The sequence below is a fragment of the Podarcis cretensis genome, assembly GCF_951804945.1.
Source record: "Podarcis cretensis genome assembly, chromosome: 9".
Taxonomy (NCBI): domain Eukaryota; kingdom Metazoa; phylum Chordata; class Lepidosauria; order Squamata; family Lacertidae; genus Podarcis; species Podarcis cretensis.
The window spans coordinates 60471057-60491477 of NC_137178.1; the positions used below are offsets into that span (position 1 = coordinate 60471057).

The 20421-nt window shown below is 43.7% G+C and overlaps 1 protein-coding gene across 4 annotated transcripts in view; it reads left to right on the forward strand.

Annotated features, from left to right (window-relative positions):
• Window positions 1–20303, forward strand: part of GUF1 (GTP binding elongation factor GUF1) — a 28109-nt gene extending 7806 nt beyond the window's left edge. For 2 of the 4 annotated variants that reach the window (XM_079989704.1, XM_079989705.1), the window contains exons 4-18: window positions 677–825; window positions 2476–2556; window positions 3896–3973; window positions 7096–7179; window positions 7530–7594; window positions 8619–8822; window positions 12078–12217; window positions 12846–12969; window positions 13145–13277; window positions 13350–13493; window positions 16036–16169; window positions 17245–17346; window positions 18312–18431; window positions 19512–19548; window positions 19959–20303. In XM_079989704.1, coding sequence (XP_079845830.1) covers window positions 677–825; window positions 2476–2556; window positions 3896–3973; window positions 7096–7179; window positions 7530–7594; window positions 8619–8822; window positions 12078–12217; window positions 12846–12969; window positions 13145–13277; window positions 13350–13493; window positions 16036–16169; window positions 17245–17346; window positions 18312–18431; window positions 19512–19548; window positions 19959–20096 — 1733 coding nt within the window. In that variant the 3' untranslated portion in view covers window positions 20097–20303. Of the gene's footprint in view, window positions 1–676; window positions 826–2475; window positions 2557–3895; window positions 3974–7095; window positions 7180–7529; window positions 7595–8618; window positions 8823–12077; window positions 12218–12845; window positions 12970–13144; window positions 13278–13349; window positions 13494–16035; window positions 16170–17244; window positions 17347–18311; window positions 18432–19458; window positions 19549–19958 lie in introns of all 4 variants that reach the window. The other 2 variants (XR_013842135.1, XM_079989706.1) reach the window with 2 other exon arrangements.
• The last annotated feature ends 118 nt before the right edge of the window (window positions 20304–20421 follow it).

Genomic DNA, 20421 nt, shown 5'->3' on the forward strand with positions numbered 1-20421 from the left:
AAAAGAGGTTTACACATTTCTCCTTCCAGCTAAACTTTCTCAGATTTTCAAAGTCACAGAGGCAACATATGATATGCACACATACAACTTGTGTAACTTGCCTTGTTTGCCGAATCCGCCTTTGTCCATTGAAAGTGTGCAGCTCTTATTTTCCATAGGGATCTTCAATACAGACTATCATCTCTACAGATGACAATGTAGCCAGCTCCCTTCCTGCCATTTTCATGCGTAGCGCCTATTTTAGGTCTCTGATTATAGAGAAGTCCTGATAAGTCAGGGCTACATGTACTTTGGAGTTTAAGACAGGACTGGGAAAGGCACGGACACAGGTATTGAGACTTCACTTCAACATTTGCGCATTTGGGCTGTGCCACTAGAACTCTGAAACTCAGGTGTCGAAATTAACAATATATTGCATCAATTTTGAGAGTAGCCCTTTCACCAATCAGTTACTCGAATATGTTTTAGATGAGTTTCCCTGAGTATTGTCTGCTTGCTCCGCTAAACTTTGGAACCCTAGCTTTCTTGATAGGAGTAGACTGAGAAAGATAACACATAAAAATTGATCATGGTTTTTAAAAAAATAGCCATAGGTGTATGAGAATTAAATATGGCTATGCAAAAATGGACACTTATCACAATGTACATTAATTATGCAGTATTTTTGATTCTCTAGGAACCATTGCCAAAACAGACCATAACAAACAGGTGCTGGATAAATTGCAAGTGGAACGAGAAAGAGGAATCACCGTTAAAGCCCAGACTGCCTCTCTGATTTATAACCATAAAGGAACAAATTACCTCTTAAATCTCATTGATACACCTGTAAGTTAATCATCAATGTTGCTGAAATAATACGAAATTGAACTATTGTTGTCGTTTTTGAAAGAGAAAATATTGAATGCTTCTAGATTATTGTTTTTTGCATTATTGTTACTTCTTGTTACTGGTTTTTTACTTTGGCTTTATTCTGCTGTTGCTTTTATTTTGTTTAGCTTTTAAGTGTATGCTTTATTTGTTTACTTTAAGGGTTGTCTGCTTTGCTCAGAGAGGAGACCCATTGAAATGAATGAACCGAAGTTAGTCATGCCCATACATTTCAGTGGGTCTGTTCTGCGAAGACCGAACAGTTGGAAAAAACCCTCTGGTTTTCACTTTTTACAGCAAACTACCCAGATAATTGACGCGGGTGGCACTGTGGGTTAAACCACAGAGCCTAGGACTTGCTGATCAGAAGGTCGGCGGTTCGAATCCCTACGATGGGGTGAGCTCCCATTGCTACCCCAGCTCCTGCCAACCTAGCAGTTCGGAAGCACGTCAGAGTGCAAGTAGATAAATAGGTACAGCTCCGGTGGGAAGGTAAACGGTGTTTCCGTGTGCTGCTCTGGTTCGTCAGAAGCAGCTTAGTCAGGCTGGTCACATGACCAGCTGTGTGCCGGCTCCCTCAGCCAATAAAGCAAGATGAGCGCTGCAACCCCACGGCCACGACTGGACCTAATGGTCAGGGGTCCCTTTATCTTTACCTTACCCAGATAATTGGGTGGCGTGTAAATATTGTAAAATAAATATATAAATAACCGCGGACCGGAGCAAATCCATGGCTGTGATCTAGTAACTCCGAATTGGTTGTGTAGCTCAGTTCAGGCAGGGGTACCGTGTTCTGGTATATTAGCGGTGAGAAATCCTTATGCCTGCTTTAGGGGTTGGATAAAGCTCCATTGTTATCAGGCAGGAACGAAGCAGAGCTGCAATTAATCACTGGACACACTGCAGTTGTTAGACTAATGCAACTAATTTATTAAATAGGAGAAGCCGAGTTAATGAGGGGGTTTAGAAAGATTGAAGCAAATGAACTGGATGAGTCATCTAGAAATCTTCATCGCCCGGCACAGGGAGGAATTTGTTGACTCTCACGGTCTCTTCAAAAGAAAGTACAAATACAAGGTGCCACAGGCCTAAGACCCTATGCAGATGCATCCCAGATAACTTGGACTACAATTCCCATCCACCCTAGCTATCTTGGCCGAATGGTCATGTCAGGGATGATGGGAGTTGTAGTCATCACGGAGAACACCAGGTTCTAGGTACTTAGTCCCTCCTATACTTAGTTCCCTCCTCCCCACAAAATAAAAGTTCTGTCATTTTTTCAAGAACTACAGTTAACTAATTACAGGTCAAGAAGCTTTCATAACTAGTTTCCTAAAGGGGGTAGGTTGCCATTTTGATGTTATGAGCCGTTCCTCCCAGATAAGTGAGTCTCTGGCATAGGTGTGTTGTCTGTGTACCCCTAATTAGGAACCACTGATTTTGACAGTATTAACAAAATAGCAGAAACTAGTTTCGATGCTTTCTGGAAAGTTGTCAGACAGTGGGTTCCACCATGACTTCATGGTGTTCTTTTGATGGTCTTTTTTAACCGGACCTTGAGATGCCAAGTTCTTGAAATGTTTGCATTGCTTGTTTTCCCCCCTACAGGGCCACGTAGATTTTAGCTATGAAGTCTCACGGTCGTTGTCTGCTTGTCAAGGCGTCTTGCTTGTAGTGGATGCAAATGAGGTAGGGTTTGTAACTGACAACAGTAACTTCTGCCTCGTCTTTGTTCTTCGTGGAGCAATGAAGAGTTTGCCTCTCCCAAATGGTTTGAGGGAAGATTCGTCTATCGTTGTAGATAACTTTTAAGAAATATGGAAAAGACCAGATAGATTTCCACCACAGGCAGTTCCTGATGAGCCTGTTATGGGATTGTTGGCTCTGAGAGTTGGATCCTGTGTGTTGTCTGATATTATGAGTGTCTAGGTGCTATGAGCACTAAGGATCTTAGCCTACAATCCTAAACACACTTACAATCCAATCCAATAGATGTCTCCTCAGGGACAGGCCCCATTGAGTGCTGTGGGACTTAATAATAATAATAATAATAATAATAATAATAATAATAATAATAATAATTTATTATTTATACCCTGCCCATCTGGCTGGGTTTCCCCAGCTACTCTGGGCAGCTTCCAACAGAATATTAAAATACAATGGTCTATTAAACATTAAAAGCTTCCCTAAACAGGGCTGCCTTCAGATGTCTTCTAAAAGTCTGGTAGTTGTTTTTCTCTTTGACATCTGGTGGGAGGGTGTTCCACAGGGCGGGTGCCACAACCAAGAAGGCCCTCTGCCTGGTTCCCTGTAACTTGGCTTCTCGCAGGGAGGGAACTGCCAGAAGGCCCTTAGTGCTGGACCTCAGTGTCTGGGCAGAATGATGGGGGTGGAGATGCTCCTTCAGGTACACTGGGCCGAGGCCATTTAGGGCTTTAAAGGTCAGCACCAACAGTTTGAATTGTGCTCGGTAACGTACTGGGAGCCAGTGTAGGTCTTTCAAGACTTACTCCCAAATAAGTGAGTACTGGATTGCAGCCCACGAGAGACCAAGCCCTACTAGACATAATGAGTCTTCTGAATGAACACTTCGAGTTTCTGCAGATATTACCTTCGCTTGATAACTGGGGTGGTAGATTAGGTCACCTGTTATGCTGTAATAGCTCAGCCCATAGAGCTTGAGGCTCTTAATCTTAGGGTTCTGAGCTTGAGCCCCATGTGGGCGAAATATTCCTGCATTGCAAGGGGGTTGGACTAGATGATTCTTACGATTCTTTCCAACTCTACAATTCTGTGATTCTAACATCTACTGCTACAAAAACAATTTTCCATGACTGGTTGATTTCATGGGCAGGGGTCTCTCCTAACCTACCTGAAGATTGAAACCTGGGACCTTTTATGTGGAAAATATCCGCTCTGCCTCTGAGCTATGGCCATGTCTTTTTTTCCCCATCGGGACAGTTTGGGGTGGGGTGGAGAGACTACATTCACAAACTTTCAGATGTTTAATAATGATGTTTTTTTCTAGGGTATTCAAGCTCAAACGGTTGCGAATTTTTATCTTGCGTTTGAAGCACAGCTGTCAATAATTCCTGTTATAAATAAGGTAATACTTGCCACGCACAGTATTAAAAATTCTTAGATAACTTTTGACTGTAGAATAGCAACTTGCACTCGCACGTCTGAATGCAGTTGTGACAGAGGTCAGCCACGGAAGGGCAAGTGGCCATTCTGGTTGTGTATCATCTCTATAGTTGTCTCTTCCCTGATTTACCGTATTTTTCGCCCTATAGGACGCACTTTTTCCCCTCCAAAAATGAAGGGGAAATGTGTGTGCATCCTATGGGGCGAATGCAGGCTTTCGCTGAAGCCTGGAGAGCGAGAGGCGTCAGTGCGCACCGACACCTCTCGCACTCCAGGCTCCAGGAAGCTATCCGCAAGCCTTGCGCGCCCAGGGGGAGTTCCCCCAGGCGCGCAAGGCTTGCAGGCGGTAGCCTGCAATGCGGAGCACGGGGTGCCCTCCGGAGGACGCCCCGTGCTTCACGCAGGTGTCCGCAAGCCTTGCGCACCCAGAGGAACTCCCCCCGGGCGCGCAAGGCTTGCGGGCGGCAGCCTGCAGCACGGAGCACGGGGCACCCTCCGGAGGACGCCCCGTGCTTCACGCAGGTGTCTGCAAGCCTTGCGCACCCAGGGGATCTCCCCCTGGGCGCGGAAGGCTTGCGGGCGGCAGCCTGCAGCGCGGAGCACGGGGCGCCCTCCCACAGGGCTCCCCACGCTGTGGATAGCAGCCTGCCGCCCGGCGCGAGGAACACCCTGAAGCAGAGCGCCCCATGCTTCGGGCAGACATCGGCCAGCCCCACAAGCTCGGGGGACAGCGGGGAGGCGCAGCGCCGACATCCCGCTGTTCCCCGACCTGGTTTTGGGGGGGGAAATAAAGGAAATTTTTTTTCCTTTATTTCCCCCCAAAAAAACTAGGTGCGTCCTATGGGACGGAGCGTCCTATGGGACGAAAAATACGGTACATCATTCCGTCAACATATACCGTATTTTTCGCTCTATAAGACGCACTTTTTCCCCTTCAAAAATTAAGGGGAAATGTGTGTTTGTGTCATATGGAGCGAATGCAGGTTCCTTGGCTTAAGCAATAGCAACACGAAGCCTCCAAAGCGCAGAGGGAGAGCTCCGCACGTGCTCCGGAGGCTTCGCATTTCTTTTGCTGAAGCCGCCTGAAGCCGCCGGAGCACAGCGCGAACTCGCTGCGCTCCGAAAGCTTGCGGATAGCCGCCTGAAGCCTGGAGAGCGAGAGAGGTTGGTGCACACCGATCCCTCTTGCTCTCCAGGCTTCGCTTCGCTGGAGAGGTGCTGCATAGTTTTCCCTCTCTGCACAGAGACCCTTCAGCGAAGCGGCAGGAGAAATGGAAGGGGGTCCGTTTCTCCTGCTGCTTTGCTGAAGGGGAGCTGAGCAGAGAGGGGGAGAATTCCCCCCCCCCCTGTTCTCCCCCTCCTGTGTTCCGGTGCGTCCTATGGTCCGGTGCGTCCTATAGAGTGAAAAATACGGTACTTAACTTTTAAGGTCCTTTATGAGCTTCCTCTTTCTTTCCCATGGTTTGTTATTTTTCAGAAATCTCTATACCTGCCAGGGTTAAGGAATAATAATCATATCACGGCAGTGGACAGCATGAAATCCACAATGAAATTACATTAGTGAAACAAGTGGATCACAAATCTGTAGGTTGGATTGATGCATCCACATAAACACCAATCTAGCAGGGAAAGCCTAGGATGGGTGAACAAATGAGTTGTAACCAGGTGCCCAAATGCCAATATTGAAATTGCCAGCCTGGTGTTCTTTCAGAACACATGCCAAAGGGGAGGTGCTGCCACACAAGAGGCCCTCCCATCAGATGTCAAGGAAATAAACAACTGTCTAACTTTTAGAAGACATCTGAAGGCAGTCCTGTTTAGGGAAGTTTTTAATGTTTGATCTTTTATCATGTTTTTAGTGTTCTGTTGGGAGCCGCCCAGAGTGGCTGGGGAAACCTAGCCAGATGGGCGGGGTATAATAATAATAATAATAATAATAATAATTTATTAGTTATACCCTGCCCATCTGACTGGGTTTCCCCAGTCACTCTGGGCAGCTTCCAACAAAATATTAAAATACAGTAGTCCGTCAAACATTCCCTAAACAGGGCTGCCTTCAGATGTCTTCTAAAAGTCTGGTGGTAGTTGTTCTCTTTGACATCTGAAGGGAGGGCGTTCCACAGGGCGGGTGCCACTACCGAGAAGGCCCTCTGCCTGGTTCCCTGTAACTTGGCTTCTCTCAGTGAGGGAACCACCAGAAGGCCCTCAGGGCTGGACCTCAGTGTCCGGGTAGAACGATGGGGGTGGAGACGCTCCTTCAGCTATACAGGACCGAGGCCGTTTAAGGCTTTAGAGGTCAGCACCAACACTTTGAATTGTGCTTGGAAATGTATTGTTGTTGTTGTTGTGGACCGAGGCCGTTTAAGGCTTTAGAGGTCAGCACCAACACTTTGAATTGTGCTTGGAAACGTGTTGTTGTTGTTGTTGTTGTTGTTGTTAGCATATAGCACTACTAAGTGGTCCCTCTTATTCTTTATATTGTGCTCAATTTAATCTTCTGGGTAGGCCTCCTTCTTCCTCAGTGCTGCCTTATCCTTGAGCTCAGAAGTTGCAATTCTGTGCATTTACTTGGGAGTAAGCCCTGCTGAAAACAGTGGCACTTATTTCCGAGTAAACATGCACACGGTTATGCTTCACATCTGTCTCCTGATGTCGAAAGAAAAACAGCATTTTGAACCTGCTTATTCTGCCCTGCATTTTCTTTTACAAATACTTCAGCTGGTTATTGGTTCTGGATGTACATTTTCTGTGGTTTCCCCCTTTATGCATCCCCTCCCTTGCCCTTCCCTTTGCGTTAGGCAGAGGGTTTGTCTTTTTAAAAATGGTTTGTCCCGTGCCCGGTAATTTTATGTGCTTTATAAATAAAATAGGGTGACAACGAACCCCAGGTTTCCAATTTTGAATAAACTGCTCTCAACAAACTCCATCTTCTTGACTGCAGGTCCCTAGTCTTCTTCTTAAGTCACAAAAACTTCCCAGGTTGCTAGAAAAGATAAGGAAAGTGCAAGTGTAAATGCAGTGCACATTTACTTCTGACTTCTCTTACATTGGGTGCATTGTTCCGACAATAACTTTGTTTTGCAGATTGATCTAAAGAATGCAGACCCTGAGCGGGTGGAAAATCAAATTGAAACGGTGTTTGATATCCCCAAAGATGACTGTATTAGGGTAAGACACCCTTTCTGGTGTATAAATATGTGGGTGGTAGCTGTTGATAAAACTCTCCTACATGGAAACCTTACCAGGTTATTTTTATTAAATGATTACAGTATATCCTCACAGTGCACAGTGTTTACTTAGAATTAAGCTCCATTGAGATAAATGAAACTCAGCACTTCTCCCAGAATTAAGTGCCTTGCTTCCTTCTCCTGTAATCATTGAAGAAATGTATTTGCTTACTATTCAGAGTAAAGCATTTTCAAATATAACTGCATGAAGCATAATGTATTGAGGTGACAACAGCTTACTAGTTAGTGTGCGCCGAATTAAGCTCTCTTTCCCTTTTTAATTTGCTTTAGATTTCTGCTAAGCTGGGAACAAATGTCGAAAGAATACTTCAGGAAGTTATTGAACGAATCCCTCCGTAAGTTTATTTTTCTGGCATCTTATATACAGTGGTACCTTTACTTGCATTCACTTCCGGTTATGTATCCTTCGGGATACGTACGCGGCAAACCCGGAAGTATTTTTCCAGGTTTTGCCGCGTGCACAAGTGCAGATGTGGTCCCTCCAGTTGTGGAAACCTCGGGATCCGACTGGAGCTCCAGAATGGATCCCGTCCGCAACTGGAGGTACCACTGTACTATTGAGAAATGGACTGTCTTGCTGTTACGCTGAGCCATCTGCTTGAGCCAGTTACATGTTTGCGTCTTTTAAATAATCTCCTTAATTTAGTGAGTTAACATCTCTCTCTCGCTCGCTCGCTTGCTCTCAAATTTTATGTTTTACAATTTAAAATCTTCATTTTACATCCTTACGATAGCAATAACTTCCATTCTTCTCTTTCCATGGTTCATTTTCCATATCATAAATCCCTGCATATTTTACAAAAACTGTACCATTCAGTATTCCATTATTGCATCCATCAAAACTTATTTACACTGTTGTGTTTATCTTAATGCTGCCCACGTTTTCAAGTGTACACAATCTCCCCCATATATTCAATAAACATTTTCCAGTCTTCTCTAAACGTATGTTCTTCTTGTTCTCTTATTATATATGTTAAATCTGCAAGTTGTGCATATTCTGTCAACCTAAGTTGCCATTCTTCTTTGGTTGGGACCTCACTCGCTCTCCATTTTGGGGCTAACGAAACACAGGCCACAGGAGTGGCATACATAAATAACCCTTTTTGACACCTGGGAATTTCAGTCTGAATTGAATTCTTGATTGAATTCAGATCAGTAGATTTCTCTGGTAAATATAACATGATGATAAAGCAGAAACAAAGGCATTTCAATCTTCTGCGTACAGTGTGTGTTGCTATTTGCTACAGTAACTGGAACTGTATTTATGCGAGCACTTGGAAAACAGACATTTGGTACTGAAAAATAACTCTCAGTATGTATTACACAGTAGCCATGATATATATGTATTTCTTACAACAGGCCCAGCGCCAGCACACAGGATCCATTGAAGGCTTTGGTGTTCGACTCCACCTTTGATCATTACAGGGGTGTGATTGCCAATATTGCACTGTTGGGTGGGGAGGTTCGCAAAGGCCAAAGGATAGCATCAGCTCATACGAAAAAGGTTTATGAAGTTAATGAAGTGGGAATTCTGAAACCCAACGAGCAGCCAACACACAAATTGTAAGTTGCAAGCGTTTGAAATAAATCAGAAACTCTTATTTGTTTGGCCTTTCTCAATATCCGTATCAGGGTTTCCCAAACTTGGGTCTCCAGCTGTTTTGGGGACTGCAATTCCCAACATCCCTGTCCTACCAGCTAGGGATGATGGGAGTTGTAATCCAAAAACAGCTGGAGACCCAGGTTTGGGAAACCCTGATCTGGATTCCTACTGCCAGTAGCGGTAAGACTGATTTCCCATCAGCTTTGCACTTTCCTTTGGCAAAACGCAGAGCGGAAGCATCTTCTTGCTTAGCTCAGCGTGGGGAAGTGGCTAATCATAGAATCATAGAATCATAGAGTTGGAAGAGACCACAAGGGCCATCGAGTCCAACCCCCTGCCAAGCAGGAAACACCATCAGAGCACTCCTGACATATGGTTGTCAAGCCTCTGCTTAAAGACCTCCAAAGAAGGAGACTCCACCACACTCCTTGGCAGCAAATTCCACTGTCAAACAGCTCTTACTGTCAGGAAGTTCTTCCTAATGTTTAGGTGGAATCTTTTTTCTTGTAGTTTGGAACCATTGCTCCGTGTCCTCTTCTCTGGAGCAGCAGAAAACAACCTTTCTCCCTCCTCTATGTGACATCCTTTTATATATTTGAACATGGCTATCATATCACCCCTTAACCTCCTCTTCTCCAGGCTAAACATGCCCAGCTCCCTTAGCCGTTCCTCATAAGGCATCGTTTCCAGGCCTTTGACCATTTTGGTTGCCCTCCTCTGGACACGTTCCAGTTTGTCAGTGTCCTTCTTGAACTGTGGTGCCCAGAACTGGACACAGTACTCCAGGTGAGGTCTGACCAGAGCAGAATACAGTGGCACTATTACTTCCCTTGATCTAGATGCAATACTCCTATTGATGCAGCCCAGAATTGCATTGGCTTTTTTAGCTGCCGCGTCACACTGTTGGCTCATGTCAAGTTTGTGGTCAACCAAGACTCCTAGATCCTTTTCACATGTACTGCTCTCAAGCCAGGTGTCACCCATCTTGTATTTGTGCCTCTCATTTTTTTTGCCCAAGTGCAATACTTTACATTTCTCCCTGTTAAAATTCATCTTGTTTGTTTTGGCCCAGTTCTCTAATCTGTCAAGGTCATATTGAAGTGTGATCCTGTCCTCTGGGGTGTTAGCCACCCCTCCCAGTTTGGTGTCATCTGCAAATTTGATCAGGATGCCCTTGAGTCCATCATCCAAGTCGTTGATAAAGATGTTGAATAAGACCGGGCCCAAGACAGAACCCTATGGCACCCCACTAGTCACTCTTCTCCAGGATGAAGAGGAACCATTGATGAGCACCCTTTGGGTTCGGTCAGTCAGCCAGTTACAAATCCACTGAGTGGTAGCATAGTCAAGACCGCATTTTACCAGCTTCTTTACAAGAATATCATGGGGCACCTTGTCAAATGCCTTGCTGAAATCAAGGTAGGCTACATCCACTGCGTTCCCTTCATCTACCAGGCTTGTAATTCTGTCAAAAAATGAGATCAGGTTAGTCTGACACTACTTATTTTTCAGAAATCCATGCTGACTATTGGTGATCACAGTATTCCTTTCTAGGTGCTCACAAACTGTTTGCTTAATGATCTGCTCCAGAATCTTCCCTGGTATTGATGTCAGACTGACTGGGCGGTAATTATTTGGCTCCTCTCTTTTCCCCTTTTTGAAAATAGGGACAACATTTGCCCTCCTCCAGTCTGCCGGGACTTCGCCTGTTCTCCAGGAATTCTCAAAGATGACTGCCAGTGGTTCTGAGATCACATCTGCCAGTTCTTTTAATACTCTTGGATGCAGTTCATCTGGCCCTGGAGACTTGAATACATCTAAACTAGCCAAGTATTCTTGTACTATCTCCTTAGTTATTCTGGGCTGTGTTTCCTCTGCTGAATCATTTGCTCCAATTTCTTCAGGTCGGGCATTGTTTTCTTTAACGGAGAAGACTGAGGCAAAGAAGGCATTGAGGAGTTCAGCCCTTTCTGTGTCCCCTGTTTGCATTTCACCATCTTCTCCTCTGAGTGACCCCACTGTTTCTTTGTTCTTCCTTTTGCTACGAACATACCCATAAAAGCCTTTTTTGTTGCTTTTAACCTCTCTAGCAAGCCTGAGTTCATTCTGTGCTTTAGCTTTTCTGACTTTGTGTCTACACGTGCTGGCTATTTGTTTGAATTCCTCTTTGGTGGTTTCCCCCCTTTTCCATTTTTCGTACACATCCTTTTTTAATCTTAACTCAGTTAAAAATTCTTTAGATAGCCACCCTGGCTTCTTTAGGCACCTTCCATGTTTCCGTCTCATTGGTATTGCCTGAAGTTGTGCTTTTACTATCTCCCTCTTAACAAACTCCCAGCCATCATGAACTCCCTTTCCTTTTAGTATTACTGTCCATGGGATCTCACCCAGCATATAAAATGGCATATAAAAGGTAAAGGAACCCTTAATGGCATATAAAAAGGTAAAGGAACCCTGGGTGGTTAAGTCCAGTCAAAGCCGACTATGGGGTTGCGGCACTCATCTCGCTTTCACGCTGAGGGAGCCGGCGTTTGTCCATAGATAGCCTTCTGGGTCTTGTGGCCAGCATGACTAAACCACTTCTGGTGGAATGGAACACTGTGACGGAAGCCAGAGCGCACGGAAACGCCATTTACCTTCCCGCCACAGCGGTACCTTTGTATCTACTTGCACTGGCATGCTTTCAAACTGCTAGGTTGGCAGGAGCTGGGACAGAGCAACGGGAGCTCACCCCATCATGGGGATTCGAACCACCGACCTTCTGATCAGCAAGCCCAAGAGTCTCAGTGGTTTAGACCACAACGCCACTTGTGTCCCATGATGGCATATAGGAGCTGTTTCATGGTGCCTCTGCCCCAGGACAAAGCACTGTTGACTGACTAATGTATTTTTAATCTTTGTTGGAAGCAAACCCAGCCATATGGGCGGGGTGCAAATAAATTATTATTATTATTATTATTATTGTTGTTGTTGTTGTTGTTGTTACATTAACATTTCAGGCAAGAGTAAAATGCTCTGCTTCCTGTCCATTTGCCAAGGCTGTGCAGCAAGTTTTGTAAAGATTGCAGCACACAAATATGGGGAAGAGGATTTGACATAATTGTAGGCATTTGATAATGTGCGATTAAATCCCCAAACAGCTTCTTCTTGCCAAGAAAAAAGGCTTGAAATATCTAATGTGATAAATATTTCCGCACGATGCTGGTTTCGTTTAGATATGCCGGCCAGGTTGGCTATCTCATTGCTGGAATGAAAGATGTCAAAGAGGCCCAAATAGGAGACACAATCCATTTGCATAACCAACCAGTGGAGCCATTGCCCGGGTTTAAGTCGGCAAAACCCATGGTCTTTGCAGGTGAGGCACACACATTCAATGACAGGAAGTACTTTCATGTTTACTTATACCGGTAGAGTGCTTAGGTGCATTTAGGAATCGTCGTTAACTGTAACAGGAATGCCACGGATTCCTGTATAAATTGTACCCCTGTTACAGCACCAACACTTTTTTGTGCTCAGAAACATACTGGGAGCCAATGTAGTTCTTTTAGGACTGCTGTTATATGGTCCTGGCAGCCGCTCCGAGTCACCAGCCTAGCTGCTGTATTCTGGATTCGTTGCAGTTTCCGAATCACCTTCAAAGGTAGCCCCACGTAGAGTGCAGAGTCAGTTTACTCTAATGGAAAACTTCCAGGAGGAGAATGTTTCTGAGACTTCCTTATGTTCATGCAATTGATCTTTCTCTTCCCCTCCTCCCAGAAGAGAAGGATAAGTTATTCAAGCTGCCTACTGCTCAGTCAACCACTGAATTCAGCCCTTATGTGAAACAAGACTGAAGACTGATAATTTAAGAATCTGGTATATTATTTGTGGGCTGGCACCTGTTTCTTACAGAGAAGCGTCTTAAGTGGTTCTAGAGAAAATGCTGGATGAAATATATGAGGATCAACTGCCTTTACCAGCCAAGTTCTGTGTTGTATTGACAGGAATGTACCCAGTAGACCAGTCGGAATATAACAACCTGAAAAGTGCTGTAGAAAAACTGACTCTTAATGACTCCAGTGTTTCTGTTCATCGTGATAGCAGCCTTGCCTTGGGAGCCGGATGGAGGTGAGACTTGGTCTATTCAATCATCAGCGCCACAAAGCACAAACATTTTTCTTGATTTCTTTTGGCCAGGAAGTTTAACATGCTTAGTTGGTGCTTTTTTGGGTGGGGAACACATTTTTTAGCACTTTGTGATTGACAGGGAAGATTGAGTACCGTGTAAACGTTGCATTTACAGGTTGGGCTTTCTTGGCCTTTTGCATATGGAAGTTTTTAATCAGCGTTTGGAACAAGAGTACAACGCATCTGTCATTTTGACAGCACCCACCGTACCCTATAAAGCCGTTCTTTCCTCAGCAAAATTGATAAAGGTAATGGTATGGTTTTGATTTGGCTTTTTGAAATCGGGGAGGGGCCATGCTGACTTTTTTTACCTTTTGTAGGAACATGGGAAAGAGGTTATCACCATAATAAATCCTGACAAGTTTCCAGACAAGTCAGTAGTGGCGGAATACTTGGAGCCTACAGTTTTGGGCACTATCATAGCACCTGATGAATATATTGGAAAAATAATAAGTCTATGCCAGGTTAGTGAATTTTTTTTAAAGCTTGAGTCTCCTTTCCGCCTTCAGGGTTGAGATGAAATGAGGCAGTTTTAATTTTAACAAGCCAAAAATTAATTTTAATGGGCCGGTCATGCTCTTAGAGAGCCACTTGTCTGCTGAAGAACCTCACTGTGATGGGATGATGAGCTGCTTGTGCGTAAAAGCTTAGTCCCTCAGGGTTTGCTCAGCTTAGCAAAACTCTGTCTTTAGCGGAGCCCTTAAGCATGGCTCCCTCAGTCGCTGGCAGAATCCGACAGTGGGCGTTTGCGGAATCTCTTCCAACATAAAAGCTCCTTAACGGAAACGCGTCTTCTGGACTCTCGGCGTGACAGTTTCCGGCGAGGTGTGGGTGTCCCTATAGGAGGTCCTGAAACCTCCTCACTGTTTTCGCTGGAAGTGTTCCAGAGCCATTCTTCCGACTCCCTTTCCCTCGGAGCTCCTTCTCTCCCCCTGCTGGTTCCTTCCTCTGCTGTTAAGTCTCTCCTAACCTCCTTGAGCCCTTCCACCACCTGCTCTGATGGCAGTTCCCTGACACTCACCTATTGCAGAGGATTCTGGGGGATATTCTTTGTTAACATCAGAGCCTCAGTCAAGTATCTTGAGCCTCCTTATCCCTGGTGTGAACTGAGCGTTTGCCCTAGATCATGCTCAACCCGCAATGCAGAGAACATCCGTGGTGGCAGGCAAGCTTTTCAGAAAACGCAGGTTCCTCACAAGAGAGTTTGGAAAGCCAGGAACATGTTTGATTTGGGCAAACACGTTCACATGGATTAACTTGCCATGTGAAGTTGTTCAGAGCTGTTAGCCTGTTTTATCCCAGTAATCCTTATTACAACCGTGAGGCAGTAGGCAGCTTCCTTACAGATTGGAAACCGAGCTGAAATAACAGTGGCTGGCCTAAGGCTATATATTCAGTTTGTGACAGAGATGAAGTTTCTGCTGACAACTTCCTGGCTCTCATCGCTCAGACTCTAAGCCACTGAAGTACTCTGTCTCTTCAAATAAAATCCATGTATATGTATAAATTGGTTGAGAGGAAGTTATACATACCAAAGTTATTCATTTAACTGGTTAACTAATTAAATGAACAAATGTGGATTTAAAATATGGAATTGGTTGATAAATATATTTAGGCTTATGCAGCAACATGATAGATATATATATGAAAACCCTTATGGCTGAGTTTTATAGCATGGAGACACTCAGTTGGTTGTCTTGTCCAATGACTTCTCTCAAACAAAACATCCTTTACAAATGCTTGTTTGATCACCAAGAAAGAAGATGCCACCACTACCCTAGGCTTCTTGATGCAGTGCTGAACTTCTTAGATTAAGTGCAGTTTCTCCTAAGGTTCATAAAAGGTAAAGGGACCCCTGACCATTAGGTCCAGTCGTGACCGACTCTGGGGTTGCGGCGCTCATCTCGCTTTATTGGCCGAGGGAGCTGGTGTACAGCTTCCGGGTCACGTGGCCAGCATGACTAAGCCACTTCTGGCGAACCAGAGCAGTGCACAGAAACACCGTTTACCTTCCCGCCGGAGCGGTACCTATTTATCTACTTGCACTTTGACGTGCTTTCGAACTGCTAGGTTGGCAGGAGCAGGGACCGAGCAACGGGAGCTCACCCCATCACAGGCATTTGAACCGCCGACCTTCTGATCGGGAAGTCCTAGGCTCTGTGGTTTAACCCACAGCGCCACCCGCATCCCTTCTAAGGTTCATACTTAGATTTATATTAGTACTATAATCTATTTCTAGTCTTATCCTCAGTGGATAGGATGTTTCATTTCCCTTTCTTTGTACTAAGAGCCTTCAAAATATTTGATGATAGTCAGCCAGTTCTCCAGATTATCGAGGCTCAGCACAGCAAAAAAAGATGGGACTTTGTCCTAACTTGCCATCTTAAATTACAATTTATTTTACTCCGCACAACTTGATCTCCTGAAGCCATTTCTCACCCAGCAGACAGGAGATCAAACAAAATAGCTTTCCATTACAGTGGTACCTTGGTTTATGAACTTAATCTGTTCCAGAAGTCTGTTCTTAAACCAAAGTGTTCTTAGACCAAGGTGTGCTTTCCCATCGCAACGAGGGACTCAATTTACAAATGGAAACACTCAACAGGAAGCGAAACATGTTCTTATTCCAAGGCAAAGTTCACAAACCAAAACACCTACTTTCGGGTTTGCAGCGTTCTCAATCCAAGTTGTTCATAAACTAAGCCGTTCTTAAACCAAGGTACCACTGTATTTTCATGACACTGTTGGTACCTTAGCAACAAGAAAAGTGAGTAGTCGGGAGAAAGACCCACAGAAGAATGTGCAAACAAAATGAGAAAATAAATATCTATTCCATAAAGAAACACTGGAGCTTTTATTGCTTAGCTATGTTAATTTGCCTGGTCCCGGTAATATTGGTCCTACAGTTTAAAATTCACCCATCATGTTTTAGAATGGAATATTTACTGAAGATTTATAGCATAAGAAATTCTAGTTGACTGTCAAAACTACTGTGTTGCTTGCCAGACTCGAAGGGCTATTCAGAAGGACCTGATATACATTGATGACCACAGAGTCATGATGAAATATTTCTTTCCACTGAATGAAATTGTCGTTGACTTCTACGATGCTCTGAAATCCCTCTCATCTGGATATGCCAGGTACAGTAATGTATTTTTTTAAAAATAAAATAAAATAAAGTGGGACATTCATTATTTGTTGAGTTTTCAGAATTCCAGTTGTACCCAGTCCCCACTGAATTTCAAGGTTTTGCAGAAGAGGTGGAGTCTCTCCAAAGTGCATGAAATAATAATAATAATAATAATAATAATAATAATAATAATAATTTTACCCCACTCATCTGACTGGGTTGCCCCAGCCACTTGAGGAATACAATGGTTTTGCCTCTGTTGTGGGGCAGAATGTGCAAGTATATGCATCTTGAAGCACCATTCTCTACATGTCTGCTCTGAAGTAAGGCCCATTGAGTTCTGTGGGACTTCTTTGCAAGTACATGTGTATGCAGTCTATTCCTCAGGTTTCCCTGCGACATGTTTGAGGACAAATAGGTGGGGAAGGCTGTCTTTAAGGCCTTGTGGGACATAAGCAGGTTATTTCCTTTCTCCACTATTTTAAGTCCTCTAGCAAACGCTAGTAAACACTGGAAGAATATTTTGAAAGGGGAAAAACCCTCCCGAGAAGATTATTTGAAGTAGTCAAACCTCGGTTTCCGAACGCCTCCGTTTCCGAACGTTTCAGCTCCCAAACACTGAAATCCCAGAAGTAAATGCTCCGGTTTTCAATCATTTTTCAGAAGCCAAACATCCGGTGCGGCTTCCGCTTGAGTGCAGGAAGCTCCTGCAGCCAATCAGAAGCTACACCTCGGTTGTCGATCGTTTCGGAAGTCAAACGGTCTTCTGGAACAGAGTACATTCCACAACCAAGGTTTGACTGTATAGAAATGGAAGAGCAATGGCTTATTGGATCAGTGTCTATATAGCAGGGTGAATTTAATATACTAAACTGGGAACAGATCTATATCTATATGTGATTAAGAATAGGTCATGTATTTATTGTTATTTGCAATGGGGACTTCTTTTTTTTTTTTTTACTGAGGGACAACAAACCTGTATCTTTATTTGAAGAATTAATGCAAGTATTATATTAAAAACACTGTCTTTAAAAAGCAGAACCCATTTTGAGTGATGAATTTAATGTTTTTCCTCCCCTCTTCAGTTTTGACTATGAAGATGCAGGATACCAGCCTGCAGATCTTATCAAAATGGATGTTCTTTTAAATGGGAACCCTGTAGAAGAGCTCATAACTATTGTTCATAAGTAAGTAAACTAAAAATGCAGCCCTAGACTGCAGAGGGTATCTTTAAGAGATGGTGTGGCTGGGAAAGTCTGTGGTAGAAGAATTGCCAATCCCTAAACTCTACTGCATTTACACTCACTAGGGCAGAAAGTGGGATGCGGGTGGTGCTGCGGTCTAAACCACTGAGCCTCTTGGGCTTGCCGATCAGAAGATTGGCGGTTCAAATCCCCGCGACGGGGTGAGCTCCCATTGCTCGGTCCCAGCTCCTGCCAACCTAGCAATTCAAAAGCATGCCAAAAAGTGCAAGTAGATAAATAGGTACCACTCCAGCGGGAAGGTAAACTGTGTTTCTGTGTGCTGCTCTGGTTTCGCCAGAAGCAGCTTAGTCATGCTGGCCACATGACTAGGAAAAACTGTCTGCGGACAAACGTCGGCTCCCTCGGCCAGTAAAGCGAGATGAGCGCTGCAACCCCAGAGTCGTTCGTGACTGGACTTAACTGTCAGGGGTCCTTTACCTTTTAGGGCAGAAAGCAGGCTCACTTTTTTCCTTGTAGCAACTTCTTTTCTTTTTCTAAAATCCCACTGATTACATTGGGAGGGGCTCACTTATCAGGTCCATGTTGGAAGTAATGGGAAGGCTTGTGGATCTGAGCCAACCCTCAACCCCACTGACAGCAGAGGAATAATAGAAAATGCCACTGGAAGGCCCACAGTATCTTCTGACCCCTTTCAGGTACCATAGGATTGTGCCTGAAGTGCAATTTCCTGCTTTTGGTTACATGCCCAAAACTACCTGTTTGAATTTTCAGTTTCATTGTACAGGTTGGTGCTGTTCCAGTACAACACAAGTTCTTCATTTCAACGATTCCATTTCATTGTGGAACATTAATCCTTCTCCCCTTTATATAGTTAAATGGGAAAATCTAATTGTAAACCTTGTTTTAGACTTTGACATCCCGGTCTTTTCCTTTTTTTTTTTTTTAAGGGACAAAGCATACACTGTTGGGAAAGCTTTGTGTGAACGTTTAAAAGATGTTATCCCAAGACAGCTATTTGAGATAGCTATTCAGGCAGCTGTTGGGAAAAAAGTAATTGCGAGAGAAACGTGAGTTGTTTCATGTTTTGCTTTGTTCTAAAAAAGTCATTTGTTAGATAAGTGCTAGTATTGCAAACCGAATAAAAGTCCCTCCCCTCCCCCTTTTATCACTTGTAACTATTAAAGTTGTTTCCAATATTTGCTTGAGAAGATGACATTCTAGTCCAGGCATAGGCAAACTCAGCCCTCCAGATGTTTTGAGACTGCAATTCCCATCATCCCTGACCACTGGTCCTGTTAGCTAGGGGTGATGGGAGTTGTAGTCCCAAAACATCTGGAGGGCTGAGTTTGCCTATGCCTGTTCTAGTCTCTTAAAAGGTTACAACTAAAGTTAAAATCAGTGTGGTCTTTCATTTAGGCTACCCACTTCAAGAGCATTTCAGATTAGTCTCCATTCGTTCTAGCGGATGCCAGCTTTATTTCAGAGAAAGCATCTAGACAAAGGCTCTGCGTGAAAATCTCAACATACAAGGATACTGGAACGAGAGCTGTTCACAAAGGCCCCCTGGATCCAGGCTGTTTCATAACTTTAAAGATCAGCACTTTGCCTTTAGCCTGGAGACTAACCAAAATTTTGACTTTCTTAAAGAGGTATATCTTGTGCCTTAGGTGGCTGGTATTAGTCTGCAATTGCAATCTGGATCACCAGAAGTTTCTGAACTGTCTGAAAGGGTAGTCCCACATAGAATGCAGAATACGGGGCATAGTTGAGGCAGTAACCAAATAACTTCCCATTCCGAATTAAAGGAATGGTCTCACAAAAGGAAATATAATTATATTTCTCTGTCATACCGCTTTGTAATTAGGAAGCGCATAGTAGACTGAGTATTAGAATTCTCTCCAGTTTTCCTTCTCGTAGCCATGGAGTAAGGTTGACACCCAGTGGTTAAAATGAACTAGAAAATAAGATTTCATTCAAATTGAGTACTTGTAGCTGATCAGTGCAAACGGGCATTTGCCATTTGAAGTCACATGCCGATTACTGAGTTGCCTTTTGTGATATAGCGCTAGGTGACATCATGTAACATTTCTGCAGGGCATCTTGTGAAAATGCACTTTGGTTTAAGCACTGAAACTTATTTCTTCCAGAGTGAAAGCTTATAGGAAAAACGTCCTGGCAAAATGTGTAAGTGTCATTCTTTTCTTTGGTAATGTCTGGTGATTGTAGAATAATGCCCCTACCCCCCGGTTTTTTGCTTCCTCTATTGTAGGTACTGGTGCTAAGCTATATACTCCTGCTTTTTCTGTTATGTTTTAGGTTCATATTGATACATGCACATTCAGTAAAAACGACAAGTTTGCTTTTGGTGGAAGTTCCACAGTGTGTGAAGTTAAGAGATCTGGTTATTATAAGAGTTATGCCACTTATTACTACCCAGTTTTCAGGGTAGCAGTTTTACATTTATCTGTCTTTTTAGTTGCCTTGGGTACTTGAAAAACAGTAGAAACATTTTGACCAGAGTATGCCAGCCAGTATTATAGATATTCATAGTATAAAACACAGAGAAAATAACCTGTTTGTTTCCCTTTAAACAGTACGGAGGAGATATTACACGGAAAATGAAGCTATTAAAGCAGCAAGCTGAGGGAAAGAAGAAGTTGAGGAAAATCGGAAACGTGGAAGTGCCAAAGGATGCCTTCATAAGTGTTCTAAAGAGACAGACTGACAAGTAGTTGGAAGTCCACAATTACAGATTTTAAGTAAATGTTTGACAAGACTAGTGTTTACAATGTGGATGCCCTGTCTGGAATCCGATATATCCTGTGTGTACATACGGCTCAAGACTCTGAAATGTCATGAATGTAAATGTACACTTTTGACAAGTGTTCTGATTTCAAGAACGTTTATAAATGACGAGTGGCTAGAAAGCCTGCAACTCTAAAACATAAAGCATCCTGGCTGGTAATCAATTTTTTTATGATCCTGCAACTTATCGGCCGCCATAACGTCGCACGCCACCTTTTATTCCACGTGCATTCCTGACATGCTCCGATTGTA